The 18,868-nt window shown below is 45.4% G+C and overlaps 1 protein-coding gene across 1 annotated transcript in view; it reads left to right on the forward strand.

The window, feature by feature from the left end:
* Positions 1-5,986: 5,986 nt before the first annotated feature.
* Positions 5,987-18,868, forward strand: part of plcl5 (phospholipase C like 5) — a 52,313-nt gene continuing 39,431 nt past the window's right edge. Inside the window, exon 1 of the mRNA XM_048991971.1 lies at positions 5,987-6,941. Within this exon, the coding sequence (XP_048847928.1) occupies positions 6,618-6,941 (324 nt within the window). The 5' untranslated portion in view covers positions 5,987-6,617. The remainder of the gene's footprint in view (positions 6,942-18,868) is intronic.

The raw sequence follows: 18,868 nt of genomic DNA on the forward strand, positions 1-18,868 counted from the left end.
TAATTTACCAAGTTACCCGAAGCAAAAAAAGGTAGATTCTGCATAAGTGCATGTACAGAATATCTATCCATCCATTTTCCAAACCGCGTATCCTACTGGGTCGTGGGGGGGGGGGGTCTGGAGCCTATCCTGGAAGCAATGGGCACGAGGCGGAGACTCAAACCCAGGTCCCAGAGGTAGGAGACAACAGTGTTAACCACTGCACCACCATGCCCCCCCACAGAATATCCAACAAGGCAATAATTAATAGGATTCTGATAGAAAAATCAACTCCTGTTAACCGTAAACAAATATATGAATCAGAAGATGACTGAACAATGCCTTCTCTGGCATTATGACTCCATACATATGTCATCTTGGCAGGGGTGTCCCTAGAAAACCCTCAAAAATCTACCAAGGGGACCCCTCCTCCCCCGCCTGGTCAACACAATCTACCAGCGGACCCTCCTACATTTTGGCTTTGTGTCGCTAATGGATTCTGAGGAAATGTAATTAGGTTTCCCCCGGCCTAGAAGTGGCTCTTTGGTAAGTCTGGCCTCTCAGGCTTTGACATGAACTACAGCTTTTCTTTCAGGAGCGCCGGCTCCATTTGAGGCACCGCTGGTATTAGACAGAGTGAGCGAAGTTCCCTTGGTGGTGAAATAATCTTGTTGCTGTCAGAATTTTGCCACAGAGGAGCTGCAGAGACTCGAAATGGGTTTCGGTTCTGCCTCCGCCTCAGTCTTCCGAATCGGTACAGGAAGCAGTGCGGCTGCAGCCCGGACTTCAGGCCTCGGCAAGTCCCTACGCCTCCTTTCACTTCCACACAGTTGACTCTGACAGAATTGGCACCATCATCTGCTGCAAAACCTACATTCTTCACATTTCTTTCCTTTCACTTTTTCCAAAAATAAAAAGATTCCATTCTGTTTTTTTTTTTTTCTACGCATGGTTGCAATTTCCTTATTCATGGGATGGAATTGGGTTATTCATGAATAATTCACAAACCTTAGATAGTCACATCAGCTTGTATGCGGGGGTTTGTTTCCAATAAGGTTTTTCCTGGGCTTATTTGACTGAAGAATGTGAACATAAATATTTGAAACATTTTTAATTTGGAAGCCAGTTAAAGTGCTTTTTTTCCACTGTAAGTTAGCACATTTTTAAAAGAATTTTATCAAGCATGTTTTACCGAATTATCATCAGTGTCTTGGTATTAAAAGGAATCTCAGTGGTTAAGATTTTGGAAAAATAGTAACCATTTTAAAGAATATGTTTGTCCGTATAGATGCATTTTCTGGGAGTTCCTGGAGAGGTCACTACTGTCCGGCTTACGGTGATTCCCTTCAAAAACGGTGACCAGGAAATGACGGTGGATTTTGGTATAACTGTCTGGAACCTGCATGATACAGCAAAACCAATAGGCACAGTCTGGCCTAGTCAGGTTACTTACTAAAGGCCCAATTAATTACACACCACGGGCAAGAAGAGCATAAGCCCAGGCAAGGGCCATTTTAAATTTTGGTTGGCTCCGCCCCCTGGAGAACGAAGGGATGCTGGTCATAGGGTTAGAAAGAGGGACTTGGGGTGGGGCCTGCTGGGGGCACCGGAAGGAGTGACACCTGGAGCTGGCAAGCCACACCTTAGCATCCGGGCCAGGGAGGTGCCTGCTTGGGTGCTAGAAGTCACACATGCCTGCTAGAACTGCAGAGGATGAGAGCAGGAGGATGAAAAAGCAGGACTAACAGACTGCGGGGGGGTGGGGGCAGGAAACCAGAACCAGGGGACGGCAGCAGAGCGGTGAGAGGGGGTGGGAGCATTTTCAGCAAAGTGAGCACCTCCCTGGGGCACCTATGTTACCAGAGGCCCCCCCCCGTTTAAGGATCCCACATTTTACACCTCAATCCCAAAGAAGAAGACTCTGTACACAAGGTTCCAAAGACCAGTTTGCAACTTTTAATTAATACATTAGTACAAAACTTTTATAGCATTTATAGTGACTCGCTGCAGTTTCATTACTTATTACTGTAGTGCTATACATTGTTCCCTGAACATTGCAATATGACTGCAATATAAACACACTTCATATGTTATGTCTCTTTCTTTTTACTTAAGATACTCCTCAACTAACAAAACTGGTTCAACACCTTAACTAATGACAATAATTACTTAACGATTATAAAAGATTTTACTTTAATCTATGAATTAGGTTTATTGTAATCATGCTGATGTTTAACCCAACCACACAGTTATGGCAAATTAAATCCCGACAAAGACCAATGAAAAGAGGGGGTTACCGGGCCATTAAGAAACACCACTAAAAGACTAAAAGAATCTTAATTATGTAATAGCCACCAAAAATCATTTCTGTCTCTTCAACCAGTCCTTAAATAATCATCCACATTACCGGTTTTGTGGCTCACCCAGTAATTAGTGCTGGCAAAAGAATCACATGCTGTATAAGTGTACAAATACGAACACTCCAGGCATGTTGTATGCATGCATCGTCACCCCTTCATAAACAAGCATTTTTAGTTTTGCTCCAGTACTGGTTGTTCTGTGATTTCAACTTAACTTTTTTCATATACAATGCATTGTGTACCTAATGATGTCATTTTGATAGCAGTCATATAAAATCACCAGTAACCTGTCATAGACTAATTTTTTGTACAAACTAGTCAGCAGGGTTTACAGGCAGCTTGCAGTTAAGTAAACTTACAGGTATGATACCGCAGGTCCACTGACGCCGACGTTAAACTTCGTTAAATGCCTTGGATAAGGAAGGTGAAGCTTTTCGGTACCTAGTCAGTGAATTTCCAGATATCAGTGATGCTAAATTAAAGGCTGGAATTTTTGATGGACTACAGATAAGAAGGTTGCTGAAGGACAGTGTATCTGCAGCCAAAATGGTGACAGTGGAGAGGCAAGTCTGGGAAGAATTCCGTAAAGTCGTCGATTGATTTCTCGGAAACAAGAAGTCATCTGATTATGAGGTTCACGTCAAGGATATGATATGTCGTTTTCAAGATCTTGGATGCAGAATGAGTGTCAAGATGCATTTCTTAGACTTGCAACTTGATTACTTTCCTGAAAATTTGGGTGAGTATAGTGAGGTGAGAGATTTCATCAAGAAATTAATGAAATGGAGCGAAGATACCAAGGACGTTGGAATGTAAATACGATGGCTGATTATTGTTGGAGTATGTATAATACAGACAAAAGCCTAATGCTTCATACAAAATAAAATCATACCGGAAACAGTTTCGCAGTGCTAAGTGACCAGGAAAGACATCATGAACTTCTGTAATGTAACATTTGCTATAATTTATGTTGAACTTTAATTGTAAATTGTGAGAAAACCAGATGTGTGGTGGCAAACTGGAAACCATATTCTGAAGCATCATGAAAAACTGCATCATGAAAGCATCATGAAACCATGCGCTTGTTCTTGTTAAATCATCTAACAAAACGTTTCAAAATGTCGGCTGGGGATAACGAGCTGATGGATGGAAATGATTACGTCTCCATGGAGATCTTGACAAAGATCTTGAGAAGTACTTTGCAGATTCAGTTCCCTGGTTGAAGAGTTTTCTGCTTGTAAGAAAAGGTTTGTACACTGACCTCTTATCACAAACAGGAACATATTTGTAATCTGGCCTGTGAAATCTGTGTGGAATCAATAAGCAGAGAAGATCCTTAAGGCTGATTTATACCTCTGTGTAGAATCTGCCGCATTGATAGCCATGTACTCTATGCCATAGTCCAGGGTTCCCCTGTTCTGGTCCTGGAGGGTCGGTCTGCAACACAGTTTACAGATTTCCCTGTTAAAGCACACCTACTAAACCTGGCAATTGTCTAGAAAACTGATAAGCTGTATCTGAGCAGGGAAATCTACAAACTTTGTTGCAGAGTAGCCCTTCAAGACTGGATCTGGGGAACTCTACATGCAGTTACATTTTTGGGGAGGTGCACATCTGCCGATGGCGTAGACTACAAGGCTGTGTGGCTACCTATGGCGTAGATTCTGTGCAGACGTATAAATCAGTCCTTAGAGGGAGACCAATGACCCATAGGAAAAACAATGCAAAATATACACATATACTGTAGCACAAGCCCTCAGAATGAAATATGTCGTGACATTTAGCTCTGGCCCAGTTGCTGTATGGGGAAGGTGAACCTGTGGCATTTGAATACAAAAAGCACCCCATTTACAGTAAATGTGGCACGAGACACTTGATACAAACAAGCCTGTGGTCTATCTTGTGGTCATGATCGGTGCAGTCAATGCGATTCTAAGTGCATTAGACGGCAATGACTGCAGTGAGCAGCAGCCGCTTGATGTCACAACGTGACGTCTGAGTGTTTGTCTTCAGTGGGTTCCGGAAGCTCACTGCTCGCTCCCCTATTTGATGGTTAGACGAGGTTTCTCCATCTCCTTTAACGTCTTCGGCTGGCTGCACCTCCGCCACCAGGAGGGGAACACATCCCCGTTGAGTCTCCATGGAAGATTTGTGGTGACGCGTCATGCAGGAGCTTCACCTGGGCCACTGACTTCCAGGAGGAGCAGAAGCGGCAAGACTGCATTTCACGGGGGTTTCTAGAAGCTGGGAAGGTCTCTTGTTCATCCTCACGACTCAGTGTCATAGTGAAGGCCAGGATCTGATTAGAAATGTTTAAAAACGGCCCATTCTGATTCATTTCTGTTTTCAACGTGTATAGCAACCCATTGGAACTGCCAGGTATATTTGCCACTATTACCTAATGTGATGCTGGGTGTGATTCTCTAAACAGGTATTACATTTGCCGCAGGATGCCAATCCACTCTCATTATTGCAGGTTTTCCTGTAACAGACTACGAGCAGCAGCATTGTCTCAAAGGCAGCCGGATCCACATCACACTGGGACTGAGCAGATGAATAATTTTACTGTGGAAAGAGCCATTTATTCCGGAGAATAATGCAATCGGGGGAGAGCAGAGATTTAAACACAACAAATAAAGAGGTCTCTGCAACACGTGAAAATGCACAAAAACCAAAGATAGTTAGGGCTAGTGAGGCGAAATGAACTCAAAGATTATTGCTACAGCTTCTTTAATAAAATAAAGGACAGTTTATATTCATTGTTTATTTGAAGAGATTATCATCTTAAAGTGCCATTCTCAAGGTCAGTTTGAGGACTCCCCAGGAAAGAGGCCTGTTTTACCCTGGTATGTAAGCAGACATTTACGGAAGAACTTTTAGGTCATGCTGGTTGCTCAAGGACACAGGCGCAAGCTCCAGTGTGGATTTAAAAAACGGCCCTCTAGTTTCAAGGCTGCCGTAACTGACATGCAGCGAGGTCTACAGGATCCAGAACTCAAAAATGCTAAACCAATTCAGATCAATAAAATAAAGGAAATATGAAACTGCCAGCTACTAAGATCATCTTGCAAGAATGGTACCTGCCAATAAGCAAAGACGATCTGTTTTGGTTCAGAATACTCAGTCTGTCATGAAGCGTATTTAATACTAAATTGATGAAACGCTTTAATTGGCAAAGACTAAATCTGCTCGAGGTTGTTGTAATGTTACTATAGGGACGACAGATGATTTATTGCCTGGCATTTGTGTATAATTACACAATTATATTTGTGTATAAATAGGTGTTTTCTGATCTGTTTTGATAACAGTATTTTCTTACTTTTCTAGATTTTCTTACAAGATCTAATATCTCTGTCTTGCTTAATCTGGAATGCTTACGTACGGCTGTGTATAGAGCTGTAAATCATGAATGGTTTATGGCTGGTTTTGCATTATTTTAGACCACATGTTAATGTGACATTCTATAGCCTACCGTACATTTGTTATAACTTGACCATTTAAATTCTAACGTCAAATTTGTGGGGGTACTAAATTTCAACCAGAACTAATGTAGGTCTCTCAGCCAGCGACACGCTGGGCCTGGCTTCGTGAGGTATTGTAGAGTAGTGACCGCTGGAGGGCGCAAACTCGTGTTTCTTTACTAACGATCTCAGTGGCATTTCTAGTAAATAGGACTTAGGTTTTAGTTGCAGTCCGAAAGGACTTAGGCACTGTTATGATATAATTGTTATGTTACATCAATAAATTCAATTATTTGGCACGCTGAAAAAAAGACACAGAAATTCCTAAATAGCGGGCTCATACTTCGGACGGCTGTTGGTTTTTGCGCAGGTTAATATATTTAACGCCCCGAATCGAAAGCAGCGGGAGGGATTCGTGCGTGAGAGTGAAGGGGGTGTGCAGGTGACAGGGCGCCGCGGATCGCTGCATCCCGCGGAAACACGTGCGAAAGTACTGAGCTCCTTTCTCTTACGGCAAGGCAAAGATGGAGCGACGCTGCCGGACGCGCAGAGCCGAGCTGCCGGGGACCGTCACGGATCTGCGGGCGGAGTCCAGACGCCGGTCAGATCGCTTTTATTACTCTTTTATGCTGTGAAGGCGCCACTCGTGCGTGAATTTAGCTGGTAACAGAAGACCGGAGGAAGGGCGCCCTTCGGTCCGTTTCCCATCCGGGCAGAAGAGTTGGAGGCGCTGGACTAACTAAACTACGCTTTGCATGTCATGGATGCATCACGTTGTGAAAACTAAGGGTCTCTTTTCGTTTCTGGTGATGCCGGGATGATGGCAGAGGTACAGACGACGGAAAGTGTAACGGGACCTTTGTCAGATTCTGCGGCTGGTCCTGCGGCTGATCCGGCGCCGGTGGCCGCAGCGAAGGCTGCTTTGGGCAGCACCGACGCCGGACTCCCCCCGTCCAGCGCCCGCGCCTTCCTCGAGGTCGCCGCGGCCGCCGTGGCCACCGCGCACCCGGTTTTTGGAGCAGAAGTGGTTTATGCCAATGGAAGATACAAAGAGCTCGGCAGCCCCAGGTTCGCCCGATGCAGGGAGGATTCCGCCGAGAGGAGTCAGGCCGCCGTTTATACCCCTTGCGGCATTATGAAGGTGCGTCCCCATTACTTCTTATTGTCCCACACTAATGCATACAGAATAATCCTGGATGCACCATCAACCAAAACTGAAATATTCGGTTGGATTGTGTCTTCCCCTTTATAATAGACAGTTTTGTGGATGATTTTCTAAGGAATGCATTATATTAATAATAAAAATGATCTAGATAATAATATGCCCAGTTAATACCAGAGTATTCAGAGTTATACGAGGCTTTTCTAAGTTAACCACATTCCCGTTTGCTCTTATTGTATAGGGCGTTTGTTTCTTCCTGTACTAGTAAAATATATTTTAAATGACTATTTTACATAATGACACCAAAACGTGGCAGGGATTTTTTGGCCACCAAATTGCAGCATTGTGGACGGTGTGGCTAATATGGAGGAGGACGCATTTATCATGTACCTTTCACTCCTTATAACGAAGAAAACAATGTTTGTTTGTTTGCGAGTGAGATGGAGAAATGCGGCATGACAGTCGTTTTTGTGTTATAACAGATCTGCCTTGTTTTTAGCAGAAAAGGGGGGAAGCGGTAGTCCGATGCATCATTATTGTAAATAGTTTTAATAATGCTTTCAAGCAAACAAAGGCAGCGTTGCGGTTTTTTGGTTTGCGATGGTGGTAGTTTGTGCAAAGACGAGGTTTGGCACTGGGACTTTTCACTTGGGGGCTCCTCCCGCCATGAAGTGTATGACCTAGACTGTACTTTTGCTTTCCCACATAAGCGAAAGTTGTTTTTGCACCGAGCCGAGCTGTTTGCATGGTGTGTGATCAGTGCCCAGATGAGACCGATTCCTCCTCTTTCATACTGGCTTTGCTCGGCAAATCGCTACCCCTGGGTCATCCTCCCAGCCGTGTTCCCTATGGACGAGGCTTGCAGCCTCATAAGTCATTGCCACTTAATAGAGATTAAAACATCGTGTTTTGAAGACGCCAGGAATCCCACGACAGTTTACCATTGCTTACACGCTTTTTCTATTCTTTTTGCAATGCGCTCATATTAAAGAATTTTCATGACAGATATTAAAAGAGTGTTCAAAGGGTCGGGATTTGGTTTGTTTGGAGCGTCTTCAGAAGAATGATGCTTTTTTATTTCTTTGTGTATGTTCAACATCCGACAAAAAGGAGTAATTCACTGTGCTTGCACTGCCAGCTCTGTAATGTAACTACTGTAAATATCAGGTGATAGTTTTTTTCTGCCGACGTACTAAAGCCAGTCCAACCAAACCTAAACCCTGTGCGTAGCGAAGCATCAAACCTCGTGGGAGAGTCTGTTGTACCCTAATGCCCTGAGACCGATGCAGCGATGAGAGATGAGTCAGTAGCAGACAAGAGCTACTTCCTGTTATTAGTACGAGCTTCAAGTGGGGCCGAGGATAACGGGATAACAAGTAGCTCTCCATGGGTGATGATTTTGTTGGTAAAGCAACCCATTAGCGAACTGTCAATCCAGATCCTCTTCTCTGAATTTAGTCCAGTAAGGTGTCAGGTCCTGCTAAACATTGTAGATACTGTGGATTTCATATCTGTTTGATTTTTGGCATTAATATTGAAAATCTGTTTGTTCTGTATTTGGAGTTCAAAGCGAGACCTCTGTAAACACCTTTGTAAATGTACAAAGCAATGCCTACCTCATTGTACATTTATTTGCTGACAAAGCTTGTGGCTGACTTGCCTTCCGATTGGCTGCACGCACGTGCACGTGTCATGAACTATTGGGGGCCTGGTAACTGTCGGGGTGTCGCCATCATTTGCGAGAATCGAACTGGTTGCATTTTCTACGTCGTGCGGCGCTGGCGACATTTGCAGTTCGTCAGGGACATGGAGTTGGGGGCGACTGAACATCTCAGCTTTTGTTTACAGTTAAAAGTGGCTCCCTTTTCAAGTACTGAGTGCCCCTTTTGAATTACTGATGACCACCCAGTCGAATTTTCTTTCGATTTGAGGAAGACCTCCTGCAGAATACATCTGAGGAGGAATCGCCCCCCCCCCTCGGTCTAGCACTTGCCCCTCGAGAAGTCTCTGCAGGTTCCTGCAGTTCATGATGTAATAATTCTGCTACCCCCGCAGTGAGAAGACGAGGAAATAGGAGCTACGTCCCACATGATGACTGGAAACATCTCCAGATATCTTGGGTCTGCTCCGGCTCGTGTTCACACTTGACTCCACGGTTGTGATTGTATAGCAAAGACCTCAGAGTAAAGAAAACAAAGACCTAAGGGAGATTTTTTTTTTGTTTTTCATTGGAAGCAACCCACACGTGTGAATGTTACTCATTCTCCGCCAGAACTGACAAACACTGGGGCCCCAGGAAGTAGCAGCAGGTTGCTCAGAACGAACTCCGGCTGCCGTTCGTGGCGGAGCTTGGCACGTCCGTCCCCAGACGCAGCCCCGGCGCGCTGTCATTCCTGCCCGGTTATGTAATGTGGCTCCGGGACAGCTGCATCCTCTTCTCGCTGGAGAGAAGTCTGCCATCGACGGCCAACAAAAAGACACGGCGTTTTCGCTGTGAGGTCCTGGTCCAGTCACTACTTCTTTTACTCTAGGGGCCTTTGACATCTGATGCCGGCAAGCACATCAGGGTCTCGTAAATGTGCCACCAGTGGAGAAGTCTATGCCGTATCAGTGTACACCCAACCCGTTCCCAGTGCTCTCCATCACTGCTGTATACTCTTACAGTGCACTGCTCTGTGTTCTCCCTCATATCTGTATACTCTTACAGTGCACTGCTCTGTGCTCTCCCTCAATACTGTATACTCTTACAGTGCACTGTTCTGTGCTCTCCCTCACTATTGTATACTCTTGCAGTGCCCTGTTCTGTGCTATCCCTCACTGTTGTATACTCTTGCAGTGCCCTGCTCTGTGCTCTCCCCTATCCTGTCCTCTTCACTCTGATACTCTAATACTCTGATTTTGATTATATGCATCTGAATGTCATTTATAGCCTTTGCTGAAAGTTTTTTTTTTCCACCTCCTATTGTGATGCAGTGCTTCCAGTGAAAGGTCTTCCAGCTCTCACCTAGTGTAATTAACTGTCCCGTCTCACGCCCCATGCTTTCTGGGATGGGCTCCAAGCTGGCCGTGTCCCTGTACTGGATATGTTGTTATAGAAGACAGTCGGATGGTTTATCGGTAATGGTTTACAGCAAATTAGCCTAAGCCTGGTGACTTTGCTTGGTTCCTCCATCTCCACGCGGCTCTCTCATGAATGTCATTCCTACCTGCTTGAATCATTATTAATCTCGCGCTCAGAGGTGCCGAAATGGATTATCATCTGGTGGCTTTGTTCCTGGTTCTAGAAGGTGCCCGGACTCCTTTCCGTACCCGACCTTACAAAGACTGCAGGCGTTTTCCCGGTCACTATTCAGGAACTCTCAGTGTTGGTGTGAGCTTTCATTGCGGATGCCTGAAGGGTGAACTGATGTATGGGACTAATGTTTGCAGTCAGAGGAAGAATTCCTGACTTATTATATAGGTTCTCAGTAGCAACTGGGAAACTGCCTGCTTGTTAAAAAAAACCTACATATAAACGTTCCAGGGAGTGGTTGGTCAAGGTCAATTATGCCTCTCATCTCCTTTAATCTCTAAACTGTATCCTTAGGCTGAATAGCACATAGTAATACCCTTTTGTGTTTCATTTCCAAAGCCTCTTGCAGTTAGATTAAAACTGATCCTTCTGAACTGTGCAATGTTTTGAGGAAAATAATTTGAAATATACATCTTGCTGGACACCTCCAGACTTTATTTGTACGTCATAAAAACACGTGGAAATCGTCATACAGTGTGTTGGAGTTGAAGTCCTGGCTTATTGCAGGTTGACAAGCTTGGCAGGTTTAGCTACGTGCTAATTGGCATTCGTACTTCGACCGTGATTCATCAAAATTCGTCATGTTCTGTGGTCACCTGACGGCCAGTTCCAGGTCGATCCTGTAATGGTTCTGTAGACCTCCATGAACATTATTCGGGGTTGGGCCTAGAACAGCACCACTAGCGTTACAAAGGGAATCCTTAGCTGATGAACTGGCCCACTGCAGCTGGCGAAGATCGGATTACCGTTCACAATCGTTTGTAAAATAAGACTTAGCTACTGATAATAGGTTTGTGTCCTTGTCGACCAATTGAGTTTAATAATAAATAGTGACAAATGCCATTATTTCTGCTCATATGGTTTAACTAATATCTGATAGCAAGCAGGAGGCAGTGGGACTGAGTTTTGTGGGGTAGAAGCACAGAGGCAGAGAGAGAGAGATGAGGCCATTCACTCTCGAGACTTTCCTTGGTATGACTTCGAGCAACCGTCTGTGAAATGTGAGGCAGCAGGAGGTACGCAGTGACCTCTGCTTTCTCTCAGTGGGGCTGGGAACTCGTGTCGTGAGAAAGACTAATTATTGCGTCTTTGTTCAGATTAGGGGCTCGACAATATTGCGTGTCTTTTGGTCAACGCGTGCCCCCTCTCGCGTCAGTGAGGGTCCACGGCATGGCTGAGCCAAGTCTGGAAGCGCTTAGCCTGTGTAGTACTTGGCTTAGTCTTGTTCTTTTTGTTGGTTGCTGAGTTGTGTCCATTGTCCATCAGTTCCGTACTATTGACCATTATGCATCGATTAGAAACTCGCCTCTTGTATTTCATGTACTATTTCTGCAGTGTGGTTTTCTTTACTGAAGGTGGCACTGGAGCCGGTGATGTGCCCCATATACCCTTGGTTGGCCTTTATTAAGCTGGACAACGTGGGTTTCAAATGATCTGTTTCAACCCAGTACCATAGAATTAAACTTTTAAATTCTTCAGATGCTTAATACTGTTTGAGATGTTTACAATTCCATCCGTTCTTCTACCAACCAGTGGAGAAGCGTAGGGGAAGCTTCTCCAAGATGGGTGCTCATGGCAGGGCAGACAGTCATACACAGTCATACATCAAGGTCGATTTAAAGGCAGCAGTTAAATGTCTTTGGAAGGCGTAAAGCCTCTGGTGTGTACGGTAATGAGGATGGAGAGGCTGAGAGCTGAGTCCGATTTCTGCCAGAGGGAGCACTCCTCATCTCCTAAGACCTGCTGCAATCTTAGGGCTGTGTGATCAGCTGCTAATTGTCTCACAGTGATTTGCACAACCACAACATTGATAAGATAAGATAAGATAAGATGAACTTTATTGTTCCCTGGGGGGAAACTCTCGAATTGGCTAGAGTTCTCTGCCAGCATACCATTTAGGAAAACCCATATCATCGCTATATGGGTGTAATGTTCCATCCATCCACACACTTCCTGGTCAGGGTCGCTGTGTGTGTGCATCGCCTTTTTCCTTATTTAGCAAATACAAGTGGCATGATTTAAAATATCATAACTGTTATGGTCTCTCTCGCCGTCCCGAATGCTGCCACGTCTCAGAAAGGTCTCTCTTCACCATGCAGGTACAGAAGGTCACAAGGACAGCTGAAGCCTGGGAGCTGCTTAGTTTTCATATTTTCTTCTCGCCATACAACCTTACTGCGTATCAGCTTCTAAGGAACATGCATCCTACTTATCATTTTTTTTTTAAGAAATGCTGATATCTTTATATCTCTGTGCTGTCAAAGTGAATTCACAGTAAATTGTTCTTTTTTTAAATGACAGTTGTGGTCTCTAAATGTATATTTCTAATTATTATATAGGTGAGGACGTGCAGGCATTGCAATTAATGGTTTTTAAAATTTTAATCAGATTTAAACACTTGGTGTTTTAAGACGACCAGAGCTTTACAGTCTCCTATTTCTGGTTATGTATTTTAATTGCGTGCACACATCTTGTGACAAAACCACGATTTTCCTGCAGAGCAAAATCTGGGTTGAAAAATTTCGAAAACAGGATATGAAATCAGGAGTCAGCTGATTTGTTGTCAGCAGAAACATTTCATCACAGCAACAGCCACTTGGATCCACGTGTCGAGTTTATGACCTTGCTGTCTGAGAACAGAAATATTCGCAGAACCAGAAGAGAAGAGCAAAATTCTCAGAGAAAGGGATTCCGTTTATTTTTCTCAAAATGAGACGTGACAATGAAAAGATAAGAGGGGAATTTGCTGTCTGGTTAAGTCGCTCCGCACCGTGTACCGTCAGCATGCAAACACTGGGGCGGTTGATGCTGGAAATAGCAAATAAGGAGAATAAATGTGGGCATTATGTTGAATTAATCTGTGTTTTGACACCAAACAGCGATGACTAGACTTCGCTGCCCTTAGCTTGGTGACTACTGATGTATCATTGGCTGGCCGTAAGGAAGATCAGACAATGCAAAACTCCCAGTGCTTTCTGAGAGAGACAACAGCATCGTGTGGATGGCAGAAGTTCAGCCAGAGGATGTCATGCATGAAGTTTTGGGCACATTTTAACATGGCCAAACAAAGTCATCGATTGTACTGGGCTTTTCTAATGTTTATTCAGTGTTTTAGGCTGACATCCATTTGCTTCTGGGGTGTTTAATCTTGCGCGTGGGTGGAGATTTTAAATTTTAATTAGCCCCATGTTCTTGTCTGGCTGTTGGAAGTATTCGGAGAACTTTGCATGTGCAACGGAATAATTTTTTTCCTTCCTTACATTCTTATGCATGTTTTTTGTCCCTAGCTGAGTCCAATTGTGTTGTTTCAGTTAACGTTTGTTCTTGCTGCCTGGCCTGTTTTGCCAGTCACATTCATTATATGCTTCACCAAGTGCCTCAAGAGGAAAGTCTCATGCCAAACCACCCACAGATCAAACTCCGCTTAACATAAATATCGCTTGAGAAGATATGAGATTGATTCCGTTTTTTTGCCGGTTCAGGACTTTTTGGCGCCAATTCCCGACATCGCAACCACGGTTCTAGATACCCCAGTTTTATGTTCTTCGTGTTCGGTACTAGACCAGAAACAGTTCTCGTGTATTCGTACATACTGGCAATGAAGTGAGTTCTGATTCCACTTCTGATTATGCTGATGTTTCTGGGTTAAAGTGGAGATCGGGGTTCACAGAGTTCCTGCCCTGGGAGGGGGTTGGATGTATCAGTTTGGACGTTCTGAATTGTGACGTATGTCGATGTTCCAGGAAGTTCTCTTGCTCTGGCCCATAATCCAGGAAGTGCACCATTCACACGATCAAATCTAGTTTAATGGGTGCCCCCTGAATATCGCCAGGGAGGCCATCAGGACGGGGCCATTATCTCTGCTGCTTTTACCACATCAAGTAGAGGAGTATTGATCCTGTTGTTGAGTTGGACCTATCAAGAAACTGCCGGTTTCAGACCATCGCATGTCCAATCTTATCTCCGGAATGCTGCTGATCTCTTTCTGCTAAGCAGCAGATAATTTCCTGTTGACTTCAGAGGTAAAATTATAATCCCTTTTATTATGGCCAGCTAGAGAAGGGTTAGCGCTAAGTTAGCATTAAGGTAACACTAAGTTAGCATTAAGTTATACAGTGCTACTGTAAAAAGTCCAAGATATCAGGTAATTAGCCAAGTCACTTAAAGATATCTTGAAAATCCTTCTTCCGTCAGATCTGTCCCTGGCTCATCTTGACGGCTCCCTACTTGTACCACACAGTATCGCATCAGCATGTGCTTGAGACTTTGACAGTTGCCTTGAATTGCCGTTAAACAAATGCAGATCACATGAGGTAGAGCCGTTCCAGTTATGCGGCATGTCGTTTTCTCCTTCCAGTTCCAGTCATTTTCTCGTCTAGCGGTTTAGGAACTCCAAACGTTCCATCTTCAGTTGTGGTCTTCAAGATCCCAGTCTTGTTACTGTACCATTTATTAAATTGGAATAATGGCACTGCATGATATCAATGTATTTAATGTAGCCCTCTTGAACTGTTTTTGAATGAATGAGTCTGCCTCCTTTTACAGTTTCTGGCCTGATTCAATATTCTCTTTGCCTCGGCGTGTTGTTTTTCCTCTTCCCGCGTAATTAATGCCACCCCAGGTTCTGCGGTTCTTCGGAACGCACTGCCTCGGAAAATAAAATCAGGCCCCACTTGCTTTCTGTAATTAACGGCCTTTTTATTCAGCTCCTTATCTACCAGACGACCCCGTCAGGACTCCGTAGCCTGCGATTATTGCAGTGAGCGCGCCTTGTTCAGCTGCGGGCAGTTCGCGAGGAAACGGCTGTCTGTGTAAGCGTTCACTTCCGAATCTGCCCCCTTTGCTAACCCCCCCCCCCCCATCAGTCAGTGTGGCTTCATAAGGAATGGTGTATGGAGTCTATACAGGAGACATCAAGCCGCTGAGCCCTTTGCACGGTCAGTGGCACCTGTAGCTAGAGGTCAAAGGTCAACACTTAGGTATATACGAAACAGAGGATGAGGCTCAGCTATTTAACAGGTGATTAATCGGGTTGCGAGGATACCGTGTCGGGTTCCTGCCCGGGGTCATGTTGTCTTGCAGTCGTGTGTCTTCATTTCTGATCTTTGTTTCCAGCTAACCCTCGGGAATTCACACGTGGTCTAGCATGCATGTTCTGCGGTAGACAGCTCAGTGCAGGTGGAAGGACGGGGCAAGTGTGCAAGAGTTACATCACTGCCGTGGAACATCTGCCCCAGCATGTACCCGGCTTATCTGGAAATGCTGGAGACACACTGGGGGGACAGGCGTGGTGGTGGTGGTGGTGGTGGTGGTGGAACTGGGAACTGGCACATTAGAGGCCCCTGAATTGGGCAGAAGGCGAGTGCAGTATATCCCCGTCTGCGGCGAAAACTCTGCAAAGGTGTGTGTGTGTGTGTGTGTGTGTGCGTGTGTGTGTGCGTGTGTGTGTGGTCCAGATATACATTGAATTGTATCCCCACAATGTGATTAAAAACCTGTTATTTTTGATGATGTTGAGACCATTTCTTGGTTCCCACAATTTTATAAAATCTGTGACTACAATCAAAAAACTAAAAATCTCAAAAGACTTGTATTTTGTTTGGTTACTTATGGTTAAGGTCAGGGCCGGGTGGGGGTTAAGGTCGTCATCGTTGGGATTAGAGTTTTCCCCATAGAAAGGAATGGAGAGTCCCCACAAAGGTATAATTACAGACCTGTCTGTGTGTGTCTGTTTGTCTGTACGCGTGTGCAAATTCGAAAAAATAAAATCAGAAGCGAAACTCTTGCAAGGTCTTGCAACGACTCTGAATCAGCTTTAAAAGAAAACTGAGCCCCAAGACATGGCATCAGTCTGTGCGGTAGGAAAACAAGTTAGAAAATACACCTTTAGCTGCAAAGATGAGCGGCGATAAGTCGCAGTGTAACGGCGGTGCTCACGCAGCAAAGGGCCCCGGGCCGCCCACTCCACGCTTTTGCTGCCTTTCCGAAAAGGAACCACGTTTCAGCTAAAGCATATTTTCGACATTGTCTCTACAGTCTGAATGTGTTTTGGTTTGTCATTTATCTTATGGTGTGGTTGGTTGGCCATCAACTCTCGACTCCAGAAATGCAGGATCCGTCCTGTACGTATCGCAGCCACCCAACCTTGCAAAAGAAGGTGTTGGCCTATTAATGCCATGAAAAGTGTTGCTTCCTGTAACAACTGAGATCACCATGACGCTCCCCTGTGGAGATACTAAAAATGGAGATACAAGTCCAGCACAGGGTAACCTTATTCCTAACGTATACGCTGCCCCCTCCCTCACTCTTGCCCGCTCTACCTCTGTTCCAGAAGGTTAGTTTTGTCCTTCACCACAACCTCTGTACCATCCATTCATCTTGAGGTTCTCCTCTGTTTAGACCTACACCTCCTTCCAGCATCAATGCTAGAATTTCTCTCTGGGATCAATAAAGTTCATTTTAATTCTAATCCTAATTCTAGCACACGGCTCCCGCTTTTGCGCGTATCTACTGTGATTGAACACCCTTGTCGCTGGTGCAATAGCCATCAGCTAGTGAAATTGGGAAGGTAAATAGTTTATCTTTTGTCGGGAGTTGGGTTGAGGTCTTCGGGAAGCACGGTGGCGCAGTGGATAGCACAGTTGCCTCTCACTCCCAGGTGACATCTGCCTCCGGTCTTGCATGTCATTCGAGTATCGTCTGGCTGCTCTGGTTAGTGTCTATGCATTGCCCTTGGTGTGTCAGTGTGCTTATGTTGCCTGCAGTCGATTGGTTCACCGTCCAGGGCGATCCCGCCTTGGCTCTAGTGGTGTCTGTACAACGCTCCAGTCCTCCTATGTCCTCATACTCGTTAGGCAGTTTGAGCACGAGTGGATTCTTTGTGTCCATATTGATGTTTCCGACTTTTGGGTCAAGCCATAAATTCACCAGTCGTCTGACCGCAAGGGGCAGCTGGCCCAGCCTTCCGGTCCGTCATCGGCGCAGGGCACACGTGGGAAGTAGCGACTCGGACACAATCCGCATTTGGACTGCGAGAGGAAAAGATACGTTGGCTGTTAAATGGTTGCATTACTGTTCAAATACTTGAATGAGTCAACCAGTGTCGCTTTACTCACTGTAGGTTAGTTTAGAAGCTTTTACAGCACGTGAATGTAAGGTGACTGTCTCCTTCCATGTAATTGTATGAATCAGGGGTAGATGCGAGTGTTTGACTATCAGAGTCGTTCTTGGGTTCCCGGTAGGATCCTTTTGTTTATGCAGTGACGCACTCAGTAATGTGTTAAGTACAGAACCAGTTGTCCGTTTGAGAATAAGGGAAACGTCGCCCACAAACAGGGTTCTGGCAAGTTCTTGTGTAATGTTCTCAGCCAGAGTATCTGCACCTGTGAAAAATGTTTATTTCAGTGGGAGTTCTTTGGTCGCATTGTTCCCCGGAGTGGATGTGGGGCCTGGTCTGTATGGACGGCAGGTCTGTTGCCGCCGCCGGCCTGTGCTGTGAGCTCGTGGTGTGGGGCTGAGCAGGTCCCCGTGCCCCAGGAAGAGCGTAGCAGGAGTATCAGATGGTGCGGCATGGTCGACTCTGCTGGTAACGCCGTGGGCTCATACCTCCGGGGCTGGGGATCAGCACCTCGCTCTGCACGTGTGTCTTGCTTGTGTGTTCTCTCTGCGTTTGTTCGGGTTTGCCGCAAGTTGTCCGGTGTCCTCCGGCAAGCCAAAGGTGTTGTGATTGTGTGTGACTGTCTGTCCCGGGGATAGACTGGCATCCTGTCTGAAGTTTTCCCTGCCTGGGTTGCTGTGCTTCCCGGGATGGGTTTCAGGTTCCCCAACGATACGCTTTGGATAAACAGATTTAGAAAACGGAAGGATGGGATAATATGAAATCTATTTGTCTTTTGAGTCACTGAATAGTGTAGATTTCTGACAGATTTCTGACAGATTTTTTTTTTTTTACTCGGAACGGATCACCTCTGCAGTTTTTTAACTGCATTACTGAGGTGAAACCTCACTGGTGATCCTCACCACTCACACTTTCTCCTCCGGGAGCTCAGAACGTGGTTCCTCTCCTGCACTTGCTCCCCCAGTGCCCTTGAGACTCAGGCCGCAAAGTCGTCAAAAGGGATTCCTGCATTCCTGGAACTGCGCCCTCTCACGTTCCCCCGCAGAGATATCCGTCCGGCCTCTCGCTGTGTCTCGGGAACACTGTGTTGGGGATACGTTCCGGCCACGTCTGCAGGGGTATAGCAGCCGTGCATGATGACATCTCTCACAGGTTGCTTAAAACGCAACTGAGTAAAAAGCAGAATCAGGAACACAAGCTGTGTGATAGAGAAAGAAGCAAATGTTGATGCACCTACGAAAAGATTGTGCTCCAGGTGAACGGTAGGTAGCCTTAGGGAATCTCCCAAAAAATGCCCTCCAGCATCAGTGAGAAAAGATTGATAGTCTTTTCCCAGCCATACGCTGTTGGTCAATCAGTGTCCTTGCTAATGCCTTTGATGTGCTATAACACCATCAGGATGGGGGGGGGGCGATATTGGCAGAGTGATGCCGGTGTGACTGCTCCTCTTGGTCGGTAATTACTCCAGCGAATCAGCAGGGGGATTCCGGACGAGCT

Source organism: Brienomyrus brachyistius, chromosome 22 (genome assembly GCF_023856365.1).
Source record: "Brienomyrus brachyistius isolate T26 chromosome 22, BBRACH_0.4, whole genome shotgun sequence".
In the NCBI taxonomy this organism is placed as follows: Eukaryota; Metazoa; Chordata; class Actinopteri; order Osteoglossiformes; family Mormyridae; genus Brienomyrus; species Brienomyrus brachyistius.